This window comes from Heterocephalus glaber, unplaced genomic scaffold, assembly GCF_053883595.1.
Source record: "Heterocephalus glaber isolate CG9 unplaced genomic scaffold, H.glaber_assembly_v1.0 deba00000122, whole genome shotgun sequence".
Classification (NCBI taxonomy): domain Eukaryota; kingdom Metazoa; phylum Chordata; class Mammalia; order Rodentia; family Bathyergidae; genus Heterocephalus; species Heterocephalus glaber.
This window is the reverse complement of record NW_028258138.1, coordinates 30,145,167-30,165,499: the sequence shown is the minus strand read 5'-3', so window position 1 is coordinate 30,165,499 and position 20,333 is coordinate 30,145,167. Positions and strand designations below refer to the sequence as shown.

The 20,333-nt window shown below is 30.9% G+C and overlaps 1 protein-coding gene across 14 annotated transcripts in view; it reads right to left on the bottom strand.

Moving 5' to 3' along the window:
- Positions 1 to 20,333, bottom strand: part of Robo2 (roundabout guidance receptor 2) — a 1,655,220-nt gene that overhangs the window by 103,563 nt on the left and 1,531,324 nt on the right. For 8 of the 14 annotated variants that reach the window (XM_087208379.1, XM_004842191.4, XM_004842192.4 and 5 more), the window contains 2 exons: positions 18,760 to 18,771; positions 3,815 to 3,939 (listed from right to left, as the gene is read on the bottom strand). In XM_087208379.1, the coding sequence (XP_087064505.1) occupies positions 3,815 to 3,939; positions 18,760 to 18,771 (137 nt within the window). The remainder of the gene's footprint in view (positions 1 to 3,814; positions 3,940 to 18,759; positions 18,772 to 20,333) is intronic. The other 6 variants (XM_087208384.1, XM_004842193.4, XM_087208405.1 and 3 more) reach the window with 1 other exon arrangement.

The following is a 20,333-nucleotide window of genomic DNA, read 5'->3' as shown; positions in this document are numbered from 1 at the left end:
TCAGACTCTGTGAGGATGTAGACTGTAACATTAACTATGTGTGTACTTTATATAAATTAATATAACTGCTTATCATTTTGAATACTTCAGGATAATTGAACTTGTCTTAAAGATATTCAAAAGTGTGTGTATTTGTGAGATTGGAACAAAAAGACCTGAAATTCTTTCTACTATAAGATTTCTGCATGTCATAACAGCTTCCAGAGGAGTTATGACTGAACACTACAATCTAGACAAGATTAAACCAATCACTGAAAAATTTAAAAGAATGTAGAACAGTTCTAAAAGCATGCACATTACTGTAAAGACTTTTATAGTATTACTTTTAAAAGTACTATATGCACATATATATATTTATGTATGTATATATATACATACACGTATATATTATATACACCTTTAAAGACTATCACATAGTTCATACAGCCTAATACAAATTTTTAAAATGCCTATACGAGAGCAGTGACATTAATTTGCGTGACCTATGTTGTTTTACTGTTGATCAATTAAGAAAAACCATTTGGGTATAATAAATCATATTGAGGTATGTTTCAAAGTTGGATTATAAATAAGGACATCAATTTTTATGTTGTATTTACGTACAAAAAAAGAACATTATAACCCTCTGGGATCTGTTTCTCGATATAGTAATTAATTTTCCAGGTTTGTAATTAAACAATTTCAATAAGTAGCAATCAGGAGGTAATAACATTCAATTAAAGGCACAAGACACATTTTCACCTTAAAATGTTTTTACCCTTGAAGTAATACCAATGGAAGAGGATAAAATAGGGTATTAACACTTTTCAATTACGCTAAATGACTTTAATCCTGCAACTGATGTCCTACTTTAATTAGAACCTCTTCTCTTTATTGCAACATGATGGATGTCCACTTTATTAGATTCAAGTGTGACACTATAAGCCCACTTTACATAAACATTACCATGTTATTAAACTCCTAAAAGGAGAGATGTTTGTTAGCGTGTCAGGAATATAATTTCAAAATACTATTGCCCTGTTATAAAATGTGTATTACTATATAAGGCTATGTTCATATACATGAAACATAATTTTGAGAACAAGTTAAATCTTCTGTGCAATTCAAATGTATCACAGAAATAAACCATCTGAAAGAGAAAGGTCTAAATTTTAGAACCACTTGAAAATGATACAATGACTCAAACTGCACACTTTCCTACAATTAGCCATTAGAATACTAATTTACATAGCATTAATCTATCACATGGTCTAATTCTCTCCGGAATCTCTTTCTTTATAATGTAATATCAGTCTACCTTATAAATGATTCGCTGACATGGAAAATGGCATTTGATTGAGGTTAACTCATCATCTTTATTCCTTGCTTGTATGACAATAGGCAAAAGAAAATGGATTATAAGCAAAAACTAGGAACTTCACAGAGCTCTTCTTGACTTGAAGTGCCAGCATAACCTATTAGTACTAATTGGCATTATCAGCACATATTGAAGAATATGGACCATTAAGTCTAGCTTCATAACTCATTCTACTGATGGATGGTCATAGATCACTGTAAAAATTGGGTACTGGAGACAGTAAGACCAATTCATTTTTCCTAATACTTCAATTCATGATTTAAAAATGTACAATTTTTTACATACTTCTCTTTTGTGTTCTTTCTATTTCTCTCCCTTCCTCCCTCCGTTCCTCTCTCCCTCCATCCTTTCCAATTCATGAAGAAAAGAAAACCAGAGTTAAAGTTAGAAACAAATTAAAGTATCTAACTAAATTTTTGTGTAGCCTTTGGCAATAATATCTCTGGAATTACATGTCACTTTGTCAAATAATAGAAAAAAGGAATGCTAAAGTGCTTTTGATGGTTATTTTTCAAGACTACTAAAACCAATGTTGAATAACATATGTTTATTGAACTATAGGACCAATACACATATCATCTTGTATCCCACTTAGAAGTATTTTAAGAGACATGATTTCCACATGAAACAATCTTATATAGACAAGCTTCCCACATGCATATATATGTGTGTATATAAATAACATGTTTCATTATGATAGTATTTCATTCAACATGAGAAGTTAAAGTGTAAATTTGCAAAAATCAAATTTCTTTACATCAAAATATTTACCATCAGAAATACAATAATATTCCATGAGATCTTTATAATGTGTAAAGCACTTTTATATAAGATATTCATGTAATCTTAAAATATTCATATAATTTAAGATATTCATGAAATTTTCATTACTTGTAAGAAGGAAAATGTAAGTCTGCACATTTTAGATTGATGATACTAGCTTCAGAAAGTTCAATAACATGCAATAGTTCTGCAATTTAAAAGAAGGAAAATGGCTTTGAATTCTCCCCTGTTTAGTATATGTACATGTACTTGTTTATATCATGCTGCTTTAGACTCATTTTAATATTTGTGATAAATTCCATCTGAAAAATGTTAAGAGTCAGAAATTCTATGAGTAAAATTATTTTATAATAAAATTACTAAATGATACAAAATCATCTGTGAATTAAGGTCTGAAACCATTATGATATGAGATAAGGCAGTGGCTTCACTTACACTTATGTATTCATCACTGCCTTTATATTCCACAAATCAGAAAGGAAACAAAGAGAGTTGAAGAATGTAAGAAAGATTATTTGGCTATCCAGATGGAGTCTTTAAAACTGCTAGCTTAGGCATGGTACAGGAATGTACAATAACCCATTACAAGTAAGAGAATATGGCTAAACAGAATTTCTTAAAGGCTCTCAAGCCAGGAAGACAGACATAGCTCCTAATCACTTAAATTCTCTTAAAACATTTTCTTTCTCTGTCAGTATTCAAACTTCCTGAGACATTTATTATTTTATGTTTATAATACATAACATTTATCATCACTTTGGAGGGATCGGCATGTATATAACATTTCTTGTTCATTGGCAATCCTTTTATCACCTCTCCATTACCTCTAATCTCCCCCGTAATCCCCTCCATGTCAAAAACTATGCCTTCTTCTTTCCTACCATCTCTTTTTCACTTTATTTATTTATTTATTTATTTATTTATATCTTAGGCTTCTCATTAAGAGAAGCTATATATATATATATATATATATATATATATATAATTTTTTTTTTTTTTTGTACTGGGGATCTAACTCTGGGACCTTGTGCTTGCGAGGCAGGCACTGGAACCATTGAGCTAAGCCTCCCGCCCAAGAAGCAATATTTAACTTCCTCTATCTGACTTGTTTCACACAACATCATCTTGAGTTTCAGCCATTTTCCTGTAAATATCATTATTTCATTATACTTTATGCTGAATAGTCTTCTACCATTTACATATACCACAAAACATTTTGGTGTTGAAATTTAGCTCAGTGGCAAGGCACTTGTCTAGCATGCACAGGGCCTAGGTTTAATCCCCAATATCATAAAAAACAAAAACAGAAACCAAAAAACAAAATAATTTCCATTAGTCCCCAAGAAATTCTTCTGCTGAGAAAAAATGAAAATGACTTTTATCTTTAGAAATTTTAAATAACTACAGAGGTTTTGATTGGAATTTTAAAGTTATTTTTTCCATTGCTTTCTGTCCTTTTTATGTAAGATACAGAATTTTAAAAGTTTAACCCAGCAAGTAAAAAGATCTGTACTAAAACAAATCTGCCATTTATTTATAGAAGAATCACTTGCCTCTTTTTTCACAATACAGTAAGCTCAAAATTGATAGCAATACAGGCAAGGAAAGCTTTGAGGGTCACCAGAATAGATGGTAGTTCACAGATAGCAGAGAAACATGGAGCCTCACACTCACCTGGCTGCCTTCCTTCTGCCAAAAAACAGCTGGCTGTGGGTTTCCCTTCGTCTCACAAGGAAATGTCACTGTTCGACCTTGAGCAACAATCTGATCCCTTGGCCTAACCACAAACTGTGGAGGAGCTATAATTTAAAAAGAAAGAAAGTCTGTAAATATCAACTGTTGACAAAGAAAATGATATCAAAGTGAGAATCTGGCTCTAGTTGGATAGTTTAGTAGCAAGGGTAAAAGTACCTTATTTTTTTTTTTTTTTTACTTTTTCCAGTGTCTCAAAATACAAAGGGAAAGGGGAGAGAGTGGTCTATTAAATGAGAAAAAAGTAAATTTATTTATATATGTATTTTAATATTGTACATTATAATCCTGTGTTCTATTCACTTATTGAGGAAAATATGTCATTTTCTTATGATTCTAACATTTTTAGGGAAAAACATAGAACTCAATTAGTTTCTGCTTTTTTAATAAAGATGGAAAAGAATCATTATATCCTTACATTAAAATCAATTCATTAGGCAAACATTAATTTTCTTGTAAGGTTTGTAAGATATCACTTGAGGTACTGGGATCCTAGAAGGCATAAAATGTGATCTCTATTGTTAAAATGTTTATAGTCTATAAATGAGGAGTTGAAGACTTAAAGACATTAAGTTACTTAAGACATGGAAATTACATACAAAGTTAACAGTATACATAAATGTATGAAAATAGTTTGCTCAATTTAATTAATGAATAACTCTGATAAGTTATCAAGGAGCTCTTGACCAATGGAAAGACAAAACCATGATGGCAATGACAACAATAAAAACAAGACTAAGCCGACACTTTTCTAAGACTGTGTTAAGTGCAGTGGTAGAGGGACTCTCAGACCACAGAGTAACACGTAAATTATAGTACATATAATCAATGTGATGGAGCTTTAGGAGAGAGGAATTTCTTTGTTTTGTGATGGCTGTGAAAGGCTTTGTGTAGGAAAATGACATTACAGTAGCTAAGGCAGCATTTGCATAAGTGGAATAATGAACACATTTCTAGCAAAGTTACTGGGTAGAGAAGCAGCAATAACACATTTAGCATACCTTGTATGATCTCACAGGAATGGAGAGTCTAAATTGTATAACCATGATGGCAACAAAGGAATATTTAAGAAGCCATATTGAGGATTTTATTCTGACTCTTTCTAAGCTGAGGAGTGATAGCTACAACATATAATTTTTGGAAGGTTTAACCCTGTAATGAACATACAGTAGGGTGACAGGCATTCAATTGTAGAGTTTTGTTGGGAGACTAGTAAAATGGCGTAGGTGAAAATAATGAGACCAAGACACAAATAAGACTTAGAGAAAAGTAAAGGGTGGGGTAACAGTATAACAGTGTAACTGGAAGCTTTCACGAGGACATCTTCTTCACACCAAACCTCACTTTTGTTGGAGAAAAACAACATTGTTTATCCCATGACTTTTCTAATCGTCTGTTTCCACTTTAATCAGTTGCTTATGCTAGAAAACTAAGACCATGCAAACATTCAAAAATCAACTTTAATTTGTAGAATATGGTGTATTTGGCAACAATCTTAACATGTGACTTCTAGAGAATGCTAAGAATAAAAGTGGTGTCCAATAAAGTCCTGCACCTGTAATGCTAAAGCCTGTACATGTGGATCCAAGAACAGACTAAATGCAGAGTAGCCCCAAACATACATCCAATTATTCATCCTAATTCAAATGCTATCACTAAGAAAGCAGCAGAATTTTTCTCAAAAATATTCAGTGAGATTTGTATTAACCTATGTTTCAGTGTTCTATTATACTGATTCCTAATTCAACACAGCCAACACATGCCCTAGGGACAGAAGAGATAAATTTACTAAGTGAAATCTCTTTCTATAACTATAGATAACAGAAGACTCATTCTAACAGTAGAGAGAATCCAGATTTATGGATCTATTTGACCATAGTGTGGTTTATGTTGCCCTGTGTTTTCAGATTACATCCTTCTTACAACCTTGCTATTTCTAAATAATTCTACTGAATCAGCAGATACATTTATTTTGTTTCGGGTTTTTTAATAGGAATGATATTTTATATCAATGTTAAGAAATTACTTTAGGACAAACTGAAAACACACAGTATCTATTGTTCATTAGAGATGTGAAACCACCAGGTACCCCCAAGAAAGTCTTAAGGCTGGTCTCTAAAATAAGGTTGGTATCTGTCATGTGTACCTTCATCATAATATATTACTACTTAGCAATCAGTGTAAAATTCTTTACCTCTGTATGATTGAAATCATCAAATGGGACAAAAATGAAAACAATGAATATTCTACATCTACCTATGACAGAAAATTTATACTCTCTTAAATTAATTTTCAAACTTTTGAAAATATCTTTAGGCCAGTGATTCTGCAAAATGTTTTTGAAATTTACATCCTACTATTTTTAAAAAGTTGACATAATATGCTCTCCTAAATAAAAACTGGCAATTGAACATATCTATGTGTCCACATTTCTGAGAAGAGATGATGCATCTATTATTAATTCAAAACATATTGACTACTCAATATGAGACATCCTGCATGGTACAAGGGATGGGAAGCTAAATAAACAGTGATCCTTGTTCTATGGCACAGACTTCTAAGTAAATACACAAATACATATAGTAGAGTATAATTTATATAATAATAGGAAAATGCAGAAGATACTGAATAGAAGCTTATTAAGCCATGAGATGAAGAAAGAAGAATAAATGCCAGAAGTGGCCTACATTTGAGCTATATTTTGAACCACAAATCAGAGTTCACTAGATGAAGAAGAGTAAGGTCACCTGGCAAGGAAGAAACAGCACCTAGGGAAGAGACAAAGGATTTTAAGAAAAAAGGAATCTGGTATACAGAGCTCATAAATTTAGGTCCAGATAATTTATGTTCAAGGAGTTTAGATTTTTGTCCTGAAACCTATTCAGATCTATTCAAAGATGTTTTTGGAAAACAAATTTCATCAGATTTGTGCTTCAGAAAAAATGCTCTGCAAGCAATGAAGACAGTGATTGGAAAGACAAAAGCAAAGGACTAGAAAGCCCTGGCAAGTTGGGACAGAAAGTTCAACTGGGAATTGTTATTTGTAATAGTACCTAAAGAAAACATCTCATTGGAACTCTTAAACGATGAAAAAGTTCTGAAAAAACATAACTAATACGTACCACTGATGATATAATCTTTAAAAAGCCAAGAAATCATAATTTTCTTGAACTTTTATCTATTTTTAATTTTTTAAAGGCTACTAACAAAAAGCTATCAGCTTTTGTGTTATGAATTTCAAAAGCATATATTTTCATGTAATATTTAGTTGTGTTGTATTTTTATTTTAAGTTATTATAAATATGTTATATTTCTAGTGTATCCAATATCTTGTCACTAGAACTTAAATCTCATGGATTTCAATGGAACTGGAATTATCTTATTTTTAAAATTGAAATAAAAACTAAAAATTCTGAATGAAACATTTTACAAAGCCAAAATATTTAAAGAGCATTTGAGTCTCTGAAAATGTATGTTCTTTTGTCACCTGATGTCAGGCTAACAAAACAAAAGGCAACAATCACTTTTACTTTTGTAGACTTGCTTTCTCTGCCCAAGATCTATACTGCAATCTTCTGGGAAGGGATATCAGCTAAAGAAATTTATTTTTGAGGTTTTAAAATGAAGCACTGCATCAATAATTCTTCTGTGAACACTCCACAATTTCAGTATTTCTGCCAGGTTACAGGGAAAATGGTTTCAAAAGGCAACACTTGGCTGATGGCACCAATGGGAGGGAGGAGATGAAGGTGGCGTTATATGAACACAACACAATAGCGCAAAGTGTGCTATACATAAAATTGATTTTCTACAATAGCTGTCATTTAATATAAGAAAAACACAATTAGGTCCTCAAGATGATAATTCAAAACACACATTTAAGTCCAATGTGAATTAAAGTGATTGAGTTATAAACTGCAGAAGAAATGTTAGTTATAGAAATGGCAATTCTCTCATAAGTTTGTAAGACAGAGGACTATAAAATATACATTCATGTCCTCTCTAAAACCTGCAAACATTAGATAAATTTCTTGTAACTACGATGTAATAACATACTTGCTTAATCTGTCAAGTGATTATACCTTATTGCTTCAGCTGTAAGAAGAAATGAAATGAGACAAACAGAGTGGCACAACTCAGCATTTAATAAACACTTCCAAGTTAAAAAAACAATAGCTCCATAAGAAAAACATGTTGTGTGCTTTCCAGAGAAATAAGACTCGAATATAAAAAGGTCAATTAAGATCAGAGGTCTGGGACAGTTCACTTGAAACAGTGTTTTGAGAATTTAAATACAATGCACAGTAAATTAGATTTGATTTCTGCTAAATTATGCTTTGATACTGCATTCAGCCCAAGCTGGCTTCAATCAAAGTCATGCTACAGCTCTGTTATGCTAATGTCTGCTGGGGAGAGTGAGTGGGCGATATGGAAATTAGATGGGTGAACATGAGTAGGAAGCATAGGGCATGCATGAGGTGGGCTTTGCGATGAGCGGAGGGGGAACCTTGAAGGTTAATCACATCGTGTTCAAGTTGTTTCTACAGGAAAATGTGACTTTCTATGGCAGGCATTAACATGGAGATAGTCATATAGCAGTTAGGTACATTAATATGTGATACAGGATGGTTTCAGATACACTCAGCTGCTCTCTCTTTGGGTATGATTTCATGTCTGAATGAATAAACTTTTGCTTCCATATTAATAAACATTTTGAACTTTGTGACAAACTGAAATAGAAAACAAATTTCCTTTGCTGTTTAATATAAAGCTTAATAAATGCTAATATATTATGTAAGCACATTTAAAAAGCAATCTTTCCCATCATTCGTTTGAGTTAAAGATTTGTTTAGTCACAGAATGCTTAATACAAAAATTATCATTAATTGAGGGCTTATTAAACTCCAAGGATTATTTAAATCCCAAGCTACCCACATAGATTATTTCCTTTAAAATTTTAAAAGCTTTATTTTCTGAAATACTACAGTTATGATACAAACACCAGTAAACTGACTCTCATGAAGGATACACACTAATTTATTCTTAAAGTATTAGATTGGAGGATAGGTTTGACTTTTAGTTCATGCCAGTGCTGTAGTTGGACTGACCTGCTAATTTAATTCAATTCATTTCAAATCACTATCTGATTGAGAATTTGTCATGCCTAGTACCGAACATAACAGTAAGATTTTAGGCCACAGTTTTAATATGATATAATATTTGAAAAATCATAACATGTTTTTCTTGAACAATCACTTTTATTACTAAACTAAAATAATACCCACAGTTTTATTCTTTCTTTACTATCTAGAAGTACGTCATTTCTAAAGTATTCTTTCTTCAAGTCACTGGATTGAAAAACCTATAGTGTTTTCCATTACATGGTACTGAAAACCTACAATATCTGTCATTGAAATGCTTGCAAATTATTCTCCTCCATGTAACATTTTAGCTTCTATGAGCTAGCCCAACATTTTATCATTCAGACACGCGATTGTTCCGCAGTGAGCTCCAGAATTTTGGCAGACCAGTCTCCTTTCAATCACTCACATATGCATTTGCTTGTTCTTGTGGTTAACCCATCTTGATATCTATCATCCTTTGATCCACCTTGTCAACAAGAATTAACTTGAATATTCTCTGACCTTATATTTGCCCTTGTTTGCCTTGCCTTATTTCTCTATCCCTCCCTTTTCTATGTGACTTTCTTTATCAGTTCAATTGTAAGCTCTTACTAGTATGGAGTGATGTCTACCATTTTCCACTTAAATGTTGTCCTTATTTGACGAGGAAAACCCCCAAACAATGAATTCTAAATGAATGGCTTGGAATTGAAAATATTATTAAAATGATCTGAAGCACATATTCATTTTAATTCCACCTCAGCATTTGCAATAATTTGGACTGAAGGATACCAAAGACAACATATTATTTGAAAAAGAAAAAAAGAAAAAAAACCCATAAAAACAAAAAACACAAAAAACAAACCTCCCAGCCAATAGTGATATGGTTTCTATAGATATCCTCTGATAGCAAATTTGAAATTTATGACCCTAAAGACTATAAATGAGCAGCCACAGTTCTTAAGGAAAAAAAATACATATACAGATACAGGCATTTTGTAGCAATCAAATTTAGATGTTCCTGCAAAAAATAAAATCATGAACAGGCTTGCCACAGAACCAAGAAATAGTGAGATGTCATTTCATTATAATGTAATATACACCAGATTTGAGATATTTTTAAGTTGTTAAGTAGAGCAAGTTGGCTTTTAACTGAAAAAGATAGCATCTTCAACTTATCTATTTCTATTTAATTTTAACAATTTTGACTTGATTACAAAATAATTTCTGTAATTTTGTAAATTCATACATAGTGCTACAAAATATTTGAATTGAAGCATATTAACACATAAAGCATCACAGAGAACACACTGTACTGGAAAATAAAAATCAGGGATATAGGACTTAAAATAATCATTTTTATAAAGCCTATTTAATCATATTTTATTCATTTGTCATTGTTTTCAAGGAATATAAATGATCAAATTACTAATTTACCTACCTTGCAATTATCTGTTTTTCTTAATGAATCTGTTGCCGTACCTCTTTTAAATGAGTGGTATATTTTCTTTCTCAGTCAATAACTTGTAGCTAATATGAAAAATTCTTACTTCATGTTAAAAATACATCTATACCTTTTCTTTCCACAATAATCTTATCTATCTGTCTGTCTGACTATCTGCTTCCTCAATGCCAAAATGAAAAAAGAAAAAGTATTAGATGGTTTATTGCTTTCATGAATATTAAAAAGTGCAGCAAATTGTCAAAGTGAAAAGATTGACTACAATGGATCACAGTCCTCAGACTTCATATTTTGCAATCTTCCAAGTAGAGGTCTGACATATAGATATAAATTGCATTCAGTCCTTGTATGTGTAAAAACATGTTGTTGTTTTCTAACTATGAATTTTTTCATTTTTGGGTATTCTCAAGAAATTTGTTTATTGTAAGAAGATAAACTTTGGAGGATTCATATGATGTCTGTGACCTCCCCCCAAATCACTTCCAACTATTCAAATTTGGATAACTAAAGTAGACAGTGAAGTTGCTATTATAAAATAATAGAAGAGGTCTTCTAAGTTGTCATGTATAGCAACCATGAAAGCAGAGTATTGCAAGTACAGAGATATGATTTGTTTTAATAGATGGAGAAGGTAAGAAAGGAAGGGCGAGAGGTTGCTCTTCACAGAGGGAAAAATACATGCATTGTGTTAGACGCATGAATTTCTCAGACTGCAATTAGTTCCTTTAGTTCCTGATTCAATTAGTTCCTTTAGTTCCTTATCTGCCTTCTTTGTCACTATTGTCAATCTAGTTCTTTATCTTTTTTTGATCTGCTTGTTAAACTGAGGACTTATGTTAGTAGAATCACATATCTTTTTAGGCAAATGGTCAGATTATTAAAGCAGACTTACTTTCAATTATAAGCCTGTACAGGAAATCAGTCATTAAATACATAAGTTTTGTAGAACTTTTGAATTATACAAAAGTTAAAAAGTAAAAACTTTCTAGAAAATTCTATCTACATTTTAAACAAATTCTAAACTACTAAATCTGATTTTACTTTATTATTCTGTCTTGTATGTTTGCTTTTCTATTTGCCCCCCTGATTAAAATACTACCAATAGAATAATAAAACTTGGTTTCCTTAAGGAACTGTTTATTTGCAAGATCAATGGTACTAGCTTCAAGGTAATTAATTATTTTGAAAGACAATATTGATATTATTACTAAAGCAATTATTTCATTTTTGACCAGAGAAACAATAATTTAAAGAATGATGAAAAAAGTCCCTTCAAGTTACTAAATTCTTAAACAGGGAAAACCAGACTTCTCATGTGTAGGGAAGAAGGGACTGTAAGAGTGGGAGGAAGAAGAAGAAAAATACAGCTTGAAAGTGGCTCTCCGAGTAAACGGTGAGACAAGACATCCATTTTCACTCACTTAACTTGTCAACTTGCCAGAAATGTCATGTCAGCACTCCAGATAAACCACGAGGGCTGATCACTTCCCATTATCTCATTTTTTAGAGAAAGACTGCATGAAGATGCCAATCAGAAAAAGAAAAAGGTGGAAAAAAGTCTTGCAACCCAGAAACAAATGTATTGATGCTGAAGAATTGCTTAGTTAACAGAATTTTAATATGCAATTGCAATGTTTCTTAATAACATTAATTACACGCTTAGTAAGGCACCATCCTAACTCATTAGTGCCTTCTCTTTGTTGTATTTTATCTCCCACTAGCAGAATGAGGAATATGTGATTGGCCTGTTACCATTAATGCTGCTTAATCTCTTTATAGCACTAGTTAAAGCTGCTTGCATAGACATCTTCTGGGCAAGTATTACCTATGTATGCATATGTGTGTATCAATGAATTGCACCAGCACTAGCCATGCCCCTGCCACATGTAAATGTTATGCTAGATCTACAAGAAGCAGAAAGATTAGCTCAACCCTGTATTTTCAAAGAACTAAGAGTTCTATGGGATAGGTGAAAATAATATCTCCAATATATCTGGTAATCAATACTTATCAGAGAAATTTTAATAGGGACTCAGATATATTTTAACTGAAAATTTAATTTCATTTGCTCATTTATATATTTTAATGAATATAATTATGTACTAATCCCTTGACTAACTTTTAATATGTTTAAATAAGCAGTGTATAAATTAAAATCTTATGCATGTGAGATTTAGGAATAATGTTTATCATAAAACATTTTACAGTATATCAAGGGACAGTATATCTGTCTACAAATTGCTGTAACTTATGAAAATAAAAATTCTGACTATTTTAAAAAGTGTGGCTCATGTGTTCGCTTCGGCAGCACATATAATAAAAAGTGTGGCTCAAATGTTAATGTGATTTATGTTGACAACACCCAATGAAATCTCTTAATACTTATTTCATGGTACAATTTTTGGCCATAACTCTTACACCATCATCATCATCATATTTAATACTGATAGTACTTTAAGTACTAGCTAACTGAAAATATTTAATATTTATTATAATCCTATTTGGAGAAAACAAAATTACTGAGATGTAAGTGTTTTGATATTTATTTTAAGTTATTGGAATAAAGGATCATTGTTTTATTTTCCTCCATTGATAAAAAACAAAAATAATATGGGACAACTACCATACCTCAAATTATAGCACAAATTATAAAATATTCTTGTCAATTACAGTAAAGTATGCAGTAGAATGAAGAAGGATGCTGAACAACAACCTATCCTCAATTTTCTATTAATATTGATTATACAGAAATCTGTCAGCATTGTGAGAGTTCATTTCTTGATCCTTTGATCACGATCTAGAGTCAAGGGTGAAACTTGGGGAATAAGAAACATGAATGTATAGAAAACTAGCTAAAATTAAGAAGGCCAGATAGGGATTAAAAGAAGATCCTTGCAAAGCAAAACAGTATATTAACTAATTACTTACAAATTAATGACATAAAAGGGAAAATAATAAATAAAAGGGATTAATTTGCCTAAAGAAACACAGACATATATTAGGATAATTGTCCATAGTCTAAATGAATTTGTAAACAATGGAGGCTTCTTTAACTTGAAAAGGATAGATGGATTAAAAGACACAAATAGATAAAGAATGTTAAATGAGAGCTTAGCAAAAAAATGACAAAAGAAAAAAATTAAAAGTAAAGTATAGTTAATTAAAAAGAAATACATGATACTTTTAATTGAGAAGGGAGGTGGTACATTGCTCTGTAAGTATAAAATATGAAATAAAATTGATGACTGAAATTACTATAGAGAAGTTGATAAATATAGAATGTAGAAAAATGTAAGCCAACATAAGCAATGTACTTAAAAAAAAGAAAAACAAACACGAAAAAATATTCAAGGATAAAAACAGAAGAATATAGTCATGAAACAAAGTAAATTAAATTATGATTATATAGTCTCAAGAGGTTTGATGTGTCCCAAGAATATTAGATACAGGATGAGCCACACTAAAGTATAAGCCAGCAAAAGTATTTGGAAGAGCTACATAGGTATTCATACAGTACAGTAAAAGAACATTCCAGTCCAAAAGGGAAAATATTCTGGAAGCTTCAGACTTCATTACAGAACCATTCAATGCCAAAACAAGATATCCTTTTCACCAAGTTGTGAGAAAGAAAAAAAAAAGTATAATTCAATAATTTTATATCAAGCTTTCCCTGTAAAGACAATGGACAGACACCATCAAACACGCAAGATGAAACCAGTTTATCATGAGAAGTAACTGGCACTTGCTTTTCACTTTAAAAATTTGTGTTAGTTTAAGATACTTCAAACATTTCACATTGTGGAAACTCTGTTGGAATACACAAGCTGAGACTGAATGTATTATTTTTAGCCTATCATTTAATCAAACCATATGGAGCAATGAAAAAATGTGATGCTTAGTAATAATTAATTAGGACTCTGCATAATGTCGTTAATTAGTGCCAGGTGCAGGAAACATTAAATGCTTTCAGGAAAGAGGGGATCACCTCAGGTCACAGGGCAACAACTTGTCCAAAAGAGGGATCGAAGGAAGAAAATTCTAGGTCTACTTCCAAAATACACTCAGGGCAAATAGTGCATCTAAGCACAATACGCAAAAACTACATGTTTTCTGATTTTAAAAAAATAACTGGAATATTTTCAATATTAATTCAAAATATGTAGAACATATTAAATTTTCCAAATTTTGAGTTGGAGTAGAAGATGGAAGTACTGGGAATATCTGTTATATTTTTTTAAAGTAATGAATTTTTCAGTCACTCTTTTTATTAAACTTGAAGCCTCAAGAACAAAATATTTTACACAATGTTATAACAAAATCTCACTTCTTTTAATGAAACAGAACTTTCTAAAATGAGGATATGTTTATTTTTGTGTTTGAGCAGTAAAACCATTAAAAATATGTCTCTACAAATTTCATTTTTTTTAAAAAAGTGAGTACTTCTGTTAAACAATCTAGGGAAGTTGAATTTTGCCATGAATATGGATTTGTCAATACATATTTATAAATTCTAGCACAGCCACTGATATTCTTCTATCCAAAGGAAACATATTTTAGTGTTGGAAAAAACATATTTTAGAATTGGGAAACAGAAATTTTCTTAAATTTGTATAGTGTCACTTTGTTTTTGATATTTTAAGCAAGTTTCACCTGATGCACTCAGCTTTTAGTTTCTATACTTGAAGGGATCAGCGGATAGCATATGGCACAGAGATACAAAACAGAGCAGGGCTCAGCTTCACAAGCAAGGCAGCTGGTGGATCTGACAGTTCTTTTCCAAATTACTCATCATGTTTTGAGTTGCTGTAAGGAAAAAAATGTGTTGCCCATCTCCAAAATAGATGTTCTTTTTTATTTTTAAGCTTGGGAAGGGCTTCCGATAGAAATATAAGACAGATGGTTATAGGAAGTAAGATATTTATCCATATTTAGACTGTTTTTTTCTCATCAGTTTCTTCATCAGAAGAGTTTTCCAAATAAACAAATGAATACTTCAACACTCATAGTTAACTATACCCTAAGATGCAGTTTTGTTTTTTATATAAACAATGCCTCTGAAACAGTAAAAAGTCAAAATCACAGGAAGATTTGGTGGATTTCTAATTATCAAAGTGGTATTAATGTAGACTTTGTGCTAACTAGCAAATATAGTAGTTGGATTAAAGGGCTCTTTTTGAGACATTAGTGACATTACAGCTGAGTAAGTATAATCTATAGTTTCCTCTGAAAGTATGCAATTGACTGCTTTCAGTAATATTTTCCATTTGAGAATTATCTGGATCAAATTTTCACAAAATCTCAAAACTGCAATTTAGAGAGTATTTAATGCCAGTTGTGAATTTCACAGAGTTGCCACATCTTTAACCTAGCTGAAGCCCTTGAGTCTTCCAGTTGGATAAAACTTCCAGTTAGCGGTTGATAGAATAATGTTTCAATAGGGCTTTCCACACAGGAGAAATTTCAATGGGTGTGATGTAGTGATTGTTTTCTGAATTTGTTAAGTATTCCAGAAAGTGCATGAATTTCTAATTTTCTTTCAAAAGCTTCAGACAGGTGTTAGCCCCCTAATTTTATTGTACTTCATATAAATTTATTTACCAAATTAATATTGGAATTAAAAATGTAAATCATTATATTACTTGACTTTTACATCTTGCCCCTACAATAACAGTTTAAATATATACTGAATGTGTATATATATATAATACATAATATATATATTATATATATAGTTACTGAATTTAAATTGATGCGAGGAGCTGATAAAAAGAAAAACCTGTCTAATTTCCTCATTATCAGTCTTTTGTTTCATGATCCAATAAAATCTATCTAACATCCATTTCCAATATTAATAGTAGTTGTCAAGTTAAAGTATAGTTCTTCATATTTCTGAACATTGTCATAAATCATCTGAGATAGATTTATAAAATGACAGATTTCCCTAGAATAAAGTAAAATGTGTCAAGCAGCTATTCTTTATTTCCACTCTAATGGGAATTTGAGAAATCATTTCAAACAAGAACAAAAATTAGAAAAAACTTTTGAAATGCTTTGCAGGTGACAGATACATCTTAATACCTTAAAAATCACATCACTTTAATTTCTGGATTTTTTATTTGCTTAATAGTTTTATATATATCAGAAATTTTTCATGTGTTATATGCTAAGAACTTGTGACATTATGTAAATGAAGCAGTCACAGCACATTTACATAAGGTTTCTATAGAGATCTATATTTTAAATGAGATATTTTTGTGTTCATTTGAAAGGTCCTTTTCTTATAATTACAATTGCTGTGAATTCAAAACCAACCTGAAATCTGGGGTACCTAATGCCATCCTTTTATGGAGAAACATACTCATCAATCACCTTTTTTAAAATTTACTATTTAGTAACTTAAAATAACTTATAGGTAAACTTTGTGAAGTTTTTTATTGTTTAGTTATCAAGAATTCCAAAAATAGTAAGATTGTCATAATTAGTCCCAATTAATGTTTTATGATATGTCTATAATTTTATTATATATAAATCTCCCTACTTACATTTCATTATATAAATAAGTATATATAATAAAATACTTCCTTTCTGACACATAACTGAGTCAGTCCCTGGACCTGAAATCTAGTTTCCAGAGGTTAAGAGACAAAATTGAATAGAATGGTCAGGTAGCCTGCTGTCACTTCTCTACCTTTTTCTGTGTCATTTTATTCTTTCCCATTTTCTTCTTAATTTTAAATGTCAACTCACTAACATATAAAGTTAGCATTAATAGGAATTGGTACAAATAAAAGAAAATGAATATTAAAAATGATCTTAACATGGTCCTAAATTTTCAAGCATTGATTTTAAAAAGCATGATTGATTTAATAATTGTGCCTGAAGAAAATTCCTTGCAATTTATATTTCAGTTAACTTAAGCCATAACTATATTTTAAATATTAAAATGCAATAAAATGTATGTCTCAAAAACTAGAAATACATTAGACAATAATGGCACACAGAACACTTTTCACACATACAGTGAATCTGAAACTCAATCCATTTCTCCAGCAGCACTGATAAACCAATATTATTCTCTCCATTTTATAGATAAGGTGAATGAGGATTAGGAATATGGAAGTAGTAATTAAAAAACAGAACTGATAAGAAACTTCATATCAGAATTTCAGACTGGGAAACCAAAATTTTATTCACTGTATTTGCTAATTATATAAGAACATACAAGTATACTAATAATGCCTGTGACTATTTCAACCAATATAGATGAAATGGGAACAATGTCAAGCCAGTACATTAAGAAAGCTTTTGAAGCCTGATGGACAATTTATACACCCTTGAAAATTGAATAAATTATTAACATATCTTTTATTTTATTAAAGAAGCGATGTGCTGAATTCATTCAGATACCTATTTTTGCATCCATTTCTTCATTTACTTATAACACAATTATCAAGATATATTTTATTTAAACATTACACACTGATCCACTATAAACATGGGTGCACGTATATCCCTGTGGTATGATTCTTTTGATTCATAACTATTGGTGAGTTAAACTTTGAACAAGCTGCAGAAAGTCTGTTACATGAATAAATTTGAAAATATTTCATCATCCCAATGTTTACAAATAATTACTATTTAAATTTCTATAAGTGCAAGCTATTCAATTTTGCAAAGCCACATAAGGAATGAAATATAGTGAAAAAAATAATCACTAACTTTTCATACAAAGAACAAACTTTCCCCTCCCTTTCACACTAAGGACAAGAGTGTATTTATTATAACTTAAAGCATTCTACTTAATTTTGTTTAAATTGACATGCCAATAATAAGTATGTGGCAGCTATAGCACGTAAAAGTACTCCTAAAGAGTTGGAGTCTAAACACTTTAAAACAAAAGCAATTAATTAAGCTTCTTAATTTCAGTTCAAAATTTTTTAACCTTAACTAATAGCAGTCATAACTAGTAATTTATGATGGTATACATACAACAGAAAAGGGAAATATGTTTTTTCCTTAAGAGAGTTAGCAGTTTATACAATCAATCATTTATATATTCTTTTACATGAAAATTGTTACCTATTGATTGTTATGTAGCAAAATCATTACAAAAATAGTTTATCAAAAGAATGGAAAGTTCAGAATCAACTTTATAGCAGACAGATTCTCAAGTAATATTTTTACATAGGTGAATAAATACATATTGTTTTAAATCCTAATATGCATGAATTATGAAGCATTATAAAAACCCATGCTAAATGGATAGAAGGATGGCTACTTACCAACAGGGCGAGCTGTAGACATTACAATGGTGTGGTGAGAACATAAAAAGAAATTTAAAAAAAGAAAGAAAGGAAAATTATCAGAATGCATGATGTGTAATGTCACATTTAAGTATGGACAATAGAATGATTTCTAGTCTCATAATTCAACCATGAATAGAATGTACTGAGTTTGATAAACTGAAACTTACAATTCTAAGAAAATAATTATTTTGAATTTCAGGACTGACTATAAGTAATTTGAGAGATATTTTAGAGTCTTTTGAGTATTACTTATAGAAGTTTCATTTCAAAGACCTGGAGTTAAATAGTCTTGTGTTACCCTAAAGTTAAGAACCTGCTGAATATAACTATTCAAGTCACAGACTGGTAAATGTCATGTCAATAAGAGAAGGCCTCACTGTTTGATTTAAATAGCAATTGGATTTTAAGCATGGTTAGTCAGAACCATTACAAGGGCTACAGAAAAGTCCCTGACGTTGCTTTTCAGTAATAAGTTAAGATCAGTTTTCATCCATAGACAGGGTGGATGAAAATAGAACAAATAGGTGGGAACATCCTTAGAGATTTCAACTCAGTAGCACCCTAACTTCTAGTAAGCTTTTTTTTCCTTCTTTTTGGAGAGGTCAAGATACAATGACTGATAAGGTGACTCTTGTTCACACTGAGAATGGCTTTCAAACTGCTGCTTTAAAAAATTACTGTTTTTTGTTATACCATAACTTTCAATCACTAAAATGAGTAGTAAAGTGCTGTCCTTGTTATTAATGCATAGAAATTGTAAGAGTTATTCATGAACTTAATAATACTTTCTTTCAAAAGATTAATGCCAAATCATTTCACACAGTAAATCATTTTATAGAAAAGCAATAGATGAGTATTATAAAACATGTACCTACCCTCATTATCCAAATGAAGGAGAAATAGAGTTAAAATTATTTGAGCTTTTATGAAATCTTACATTCAAAATATAAACTTTTTCAACAGACCAATCTTTCACTCACATTGCAGTAGATATAGGGTTAGTGTATCATAATGTGTTCCCAGAAAATGTATCTTTAGTTTTCTGTTGATGATGGTCTTTGGTCATAGTGAGGAAGATACAGCACTGCAAACATGTTTATACTTAGTCATTCACTCAATTCCTAATGTAAGTTTTGTATAATCTCTAAAAAATAATATAGTTGCCTCTATCTGAAAGTTGTGATCTTTTATAGTAGTATTATTCACAATTAAGAAAATAGAAAAAAAGAATAAGGCAAGGCAATTACAGTAGCCGTATGAAATTCAGGATTAGGGATATCATATTGGGTCCTATATCATATAGTGGGTTTCATAACAAGAGAAAAAGGGAAGTTGCCTTGTACCTAATTTGTTTGTTTTTAAATTTTTTGCACAAGGGTGGAAACCAGGATTAAAAATAATTACCCTAACACTAAGGGAAGCCCAGGTGGTGGATCACAATTTGGAGTCCCACCTGCGCAACTTAGCAAGATCCTGTCTCAAAATAAAACATTTGTCTTAGTGGCAGAATGCCCCTAATTACGAAGAACCAGATAATAGATTAACATCGT